General features: G+C 45.9%; 1 protein-coding gene across 1 annotated transcript; it reads right to left on the bottom strand.

The window, feature by feature from the left end:
- Positions 1-886: 886 nt before the first annotated feature.
- Positions 887-2,916, bottom strand: LOC136538877 (kiwellin-1-like). The gene is made up of 2 exons (XM_066530813.1): positions 2,668-2,916; positions 887-1,207 (listed from the first exon to the last, which is right to left on the bottom strand). The coding sequence occupies exons 1-2, from the start codon at positions 2,914-2,916 to the stop codon at positions 887-889; spliced, it is 570 nt and encodes a 189-aa protein (XP_066386910.1).
- Between the last annotated feature and the right edge of the window lie 2,109 nt (positions 2,917-5,025).

Raw genomic sequence — 5,025 nt, 5'->3', positions numbered from 1 at the left:
TATGCATGGGCCTGGTTGTGGTGCAGGCTCACAATGTTTGGTTGGCTGGGCTTAGGCTAGGGCCTGGTTGTGGACATGCAAGAGGCAGCATGTGGCCTGGCTCGATAGAAACGAAATCCTAATTCCCCGACTGTATATCGGATCGAACAGAACGGGTGACCAATGACTAGCTTCGGCTTCTCCTCACGTCCTGGCGCTGCAAACCCTGCCAACCGAACAACTAGTCCTTACATGGCATCAGCCTGGGCAATAGCAGCCTGTATCTTTGATACAAAACAGGCTCGAAGGAGAAGGCTACCAATCACATCCTAGAAAAGGGGGTCACACCACCCCTCCTCGTTCAGGCAAGTTTGCTTGAGGGAAAACAGTTCAGGCAAGGCTCTATTCATAGAGCAACTATGGGCACCCACCGTGGATTTGCGACATGTGTTTATACATATGCATTCAATGCATGGAACTATTTAATTTAGGAGAAATAGTTAAAATAAAAATTGCAAATCTCTCAACACCGAAATAGCATACATGTTTCTAGCTCATAATGTTCGTTTTGTCTACAAAACATAAAAAACAAACACAAAACAATACACTTACATTTTCCAAGTTCTCAGGAAACAGCACTTTGAATTATTCAAAACAAGACATTACACTTGCACACTTGACACTTCCTAACAGATCGATAAAAGCGACGCATACATATATGGATAAGCTTATTCCAATATATAGAACGTCGTACGCAGACGACGTATATAGTAGTGCTACGTACGGAGTACTACCGATGACGATGATGATGACAACGACAGTTGTATTACTATATAGAGTAGGCGACCGGCCAGAGCGAGTGTCGGCCATTTATATATTCGTGTTTTATTTGCTGCAAATTCGATCGTCACGCTTCGGACCAGGTGATGGGCACCTCCCCATCGTCGGTGTTGAGCCCGAGCGCCTTCCACACCGCCGGGGACCCATCTACGATGTTGTTGGCGCACGGGGGCTCGAAGTTGTGCTCATCGTCGCAGCCGTGGAGAGAGTCGCACTCGTCTACGACCATGGCCGTCACGGACCTGCCGTTGCTCGCCCTGATCACGATGCTATTCTGGCACCGCTTCCCTTTGTTGAACCACCCCGTGGACAGCGCCACCACCTTCACGTCATCGTCGAAGAACGTGCCGGTGCAGCTGGACGCGCCGCCGCTGTCCCCGCCTTTGGCCACTAGTAGAGAAACTAGCTATACTCCCAGTTCGCAACCCCCTTCGGTCTCCGTTTTGGAACTGGGAGCACGAATCCGGGACTAAAGGGCCTCTCCTTTAGTCTCGGTTTCGCGCCCGGGACTAAAGGTCCACCTTTAGAGTCCCGGTTGGTAATATCAACCGGGGCTAAAGAGGTCTTCTGGCCTGACCAGGTAGACTGGCCCTTTAGTCCCGGTTGGTATTCAGGACTAAAGGTTTTTTTTTTCCTTTTTTTTATTTCTATTTCTATTTTCACGCTGCTACCAGGTTTTTTTTTGTTTCTATTTCTATTTTCCTTTTTTTTCTATTTTCACGCGGCTACTGGACTAAAGGTTTTCTTTTTTTGTTTCTATTTCTATTTTCTTTTTTTTCCTATTTTTAATTGATGATTCGTTTTGGTTTTTGAATACGCATTCTACGCTGCTAGAATATACGTACGTTTATAATGTTCAACATTTTATATAAACTATAGTACGAAGGACCTTTAGTCAAGGATCAGCGGTACAATCCTATAGAGCAGATCCTGTTCAAGTTCGTGCTGCATGGTTCGAGAGATGAGCTTTTAAGTTAGCTTTCACTCTTCTGAGCAAGCGAGGTGGTGCTAATAGGTGAGACTGGCCAGCAATTCCAGCATATTGCGTACTGGGCCGCTCCATTATGGTATATGCTCTCTCCTATATGTGGGCTTCAGGTCGAGCCGGCCCATCGAGGCTCCTATAAACGTCCGGGACTAAAAGACTTTTAGTCCCAGCTGGTATTACCAGTCGGGACTAATTGCTACTTTCTAGTACAAACTGTAACCAGGACTAAAGCACGGCAACAAACTGTAACCGGCTCATAATACCAAGCACACAAGTACGTCTCAATCCAGTAGCACTTCCTAGTACAGTGTCACCACTCATAACCGGGACTAAAGCAAGCGTTGTCACTCTTCGTTTCTTATTGCTACTTCCTAGTACAAACTGTTAGTGTCAGCACGGCAACAAATGCAAGCAAATGCAAGTATAAATGCAAGCAAATGCAAGTATAAACCGGGACTAAAGCACGGCAACAAATGCAAGCAGGGGACAGCACCTTGTTAGTGTCGGCTCAAAAGACTGTCTGTTGTAGTTTCAAGCTTTAGTCCCGGTTGGAGAAACCAACCGGGACTAAAGGTCCCTTTCTAGTCCTGGACAGAGTCTCCAGCCGGGAGTAGACTTTTATTTCCGGTTGAAGGGACCAATCGGGAGTAAAAGTTAACCTTTTGTCCCGGTTGGTAGCTTCAACCAGGACTAAAAGTCCACTGCAGCAAAAGTCTGCCGCAATAGTCATTGGGCAGGGACCTTTAGTCCCGATTAGATCTACAAAGCGGGACTAAAGGTCTCTCTAGTCCCGGACACGAAAAATACCGGGACTAAAGCTAAATTTCAAAGTGAGATCAAAGATCGTTTCTCTACTGGGCGAAGCTGTTGAGCGTCAGCGTGGCGCGGGTGCGGGCCGTCACCGGCGGGGAGCACGCGAACGTCGTGTAGCGCTTCCCGTCCTCGCAGCACATGGAGTCGTTATCAGGGTTGCAGCTGCCGGACTTCCCGCGGATGGAGCCGTTGGGCTGGCAGGACTGGAGCAGCGCGCGGTGGTGGGAGGTGGCAAGAGCTACGGGAAGGATGGCCGCGAGCGCCAAGGAGAGACGAGCTATCGTTGTGCTAGCCATGCTCGCAAGCTGTTTGATCAGTTTGGGTGTGTGGTCTGTTTAGCTACTGCTACTCTTATCTTTGTCAGTGCTGCTGCAGTGCTGCTAACCACACTGGAGAGTGGAGAGGCATGTCCTTATATAGCCGTGAGAAATGGAAACGTGAAACATGGCTTGGGGTTTTGGTAGTTGGTCAGTTAACCGTCCAGTTGGGAACATTTGTTGTCTGTCACTACTGGATTCAGGTTCTTTGCTGAGTGCCTGAGGCACTTGGCAAAGGCTAAATTGCACTCGGCAAAGCCTTTGTCGAGTTCGGCACTTGGCAAAAAATTAATCGGCAAAGCCGCTTTGCCGAGTGTCTTTTATCGGGCACTCGGCAAAGAAAAACGACCGTCACGGCGCCGGCCCCGTTGACGGTCGCTTTGCCGAGTGCCAACCCTGTAGGCACTCGGCAAAGATTTTTTATTTTTTTTAAAAAAAATTCTTTGCCAAGTGCCCTCTATCCGGTCCTTGGCAAAGATATTTTATTTTTTTTCTAAAAATTCTTTGCCGAGTGCCCCCTGGTCGGCGCTCGGCAAAGTTTAAATTTTTTTTAAAAAAAATCTTTGCTGAGTGCCTTCTCGCCGACACTCGGCAAAGTTTGAATTTTTTTTAAAAAAAAATTCTTTGCCGAGTACCATGGTCATGACACTCGGCAAAGCTGAAAAATGGTTTTCCGAGCGCCCATTTTTCCAGCTTTGCTGAGTGCTGTGACCATGGCACTCGGCAACGGGGTCCTTTGCCGAGTGCAACACTCGACAAAGTGACCCAAAATAGCAATTTTTAATTTTTTTTACATTCCATCATGACAAATAAATTCATACAAACATATATCTCATATATATCTCATCCATCACATATATATCTCATCCATCCACACATCCATCCGCACATATCACATCCATCACAATATATATAACATATATAATAATAAGTGCTCAAGTCCATCCAAATAAATCCACAAGTCCATCACAATTCATCAAAGTCCACAAATGCATCACAAGTATATCACAAGTCCATCACCAAGTGAACAACAAATGAAAAAATACAACGTGCACTCATCTCGGCCACTGCGACTATGGTGAAGGCCCAGCTCCATCATTCGGAGGTGCATGAGGTGGATTATTCGAACCACCGTCAGATGAAGACTGCATGTCACACCTAATTTTAAGGATAAAATTGAATGCACAATACTCATGTGTGCCCAGAAAACAGTCACACACACAAGTCGACAAATCATATAAAGTATCATCACGGTGTCTCTTACATCTGATCCATAATACAACTTGGTCTTACATCACACAGCGGAAAATAAAAAGATAATAAAACTCTCGTGGGCTTCATCACAGGGAAGGTCAACTGGTTGACCACAAGCCTAAAAATCCTCCGAAAAATCCTCATACCCGTTGTCATCTGTTACCCATCCTGATTTTTATCCAAATAAAGAAAATAAACAAGTGTAAGTACATCCCGTACTTAACAAGATAACATGGGGTTATGAAGCTCAATAAGGATTGACTCTGGTTTACTGCAGTTAGCATTTTTAGTACGATAAGCTTTTATTATGAGATATTATCAAATTATGCTTAAGCTCCCATTTAATCCCATAAGAACATATATCAGTGTAAAGTGTATCGTATATCATCATAGAAAATCTTAAATGAACATCATCAAGTATCCAATTATTCTGTGAGTTTTCTGGGCCGCTCGTGACCGTGAGCACGGCTGTTATAACAGTTTGTTACCCTCTGCAGAGGTGGTGCACATTCACCGTGAGTCGTGATCCCCATATGCCCGGGTTAATTACTCCCATGTCACTGCCAAGGTGAGCGGGCAGGGTACACTATGAAGCCATTTCATAGGTTTCGCTAACAAGTTAGGGCCGCTAGGTTTCCTTGGCAGGCAGATGTAGGAACCCCCTTTCCTATGGCACATATCCATCGCGGCTATACTCATAGGAACAGAGGCAGCCCTATACCCAACGTGGCAAGCCCCATTTGCGCCAAAAAGGTAACCTCTAACTAGCTAGAAAAGATCCTATTACCGAGCTAAAGTCAGAGCCATATGACTCTCCCGGTTGCACTGTCAGTC

This window comes from Miscanthus floridulus, chromosome 2, assembly GCF_019320115.1.
Source record: "Miscanthus floridulus cultivar M001 chromosome 2, ASM1932011v1, whole genome shotgun sequence".
In the NCBI taxonomy this organism is placed as follows: Eukaryota; Viridiplantae; Streptophyta; class Magnoliopsida; order Poales; family Poaceae; genus Miscanthus; species Miscanthus floridulus.
The sequence above is the reverse complement of the archived record's forward strand: the minus strand, read 5'-3'. Positions and strand labels throughout refer to the sequence as shown.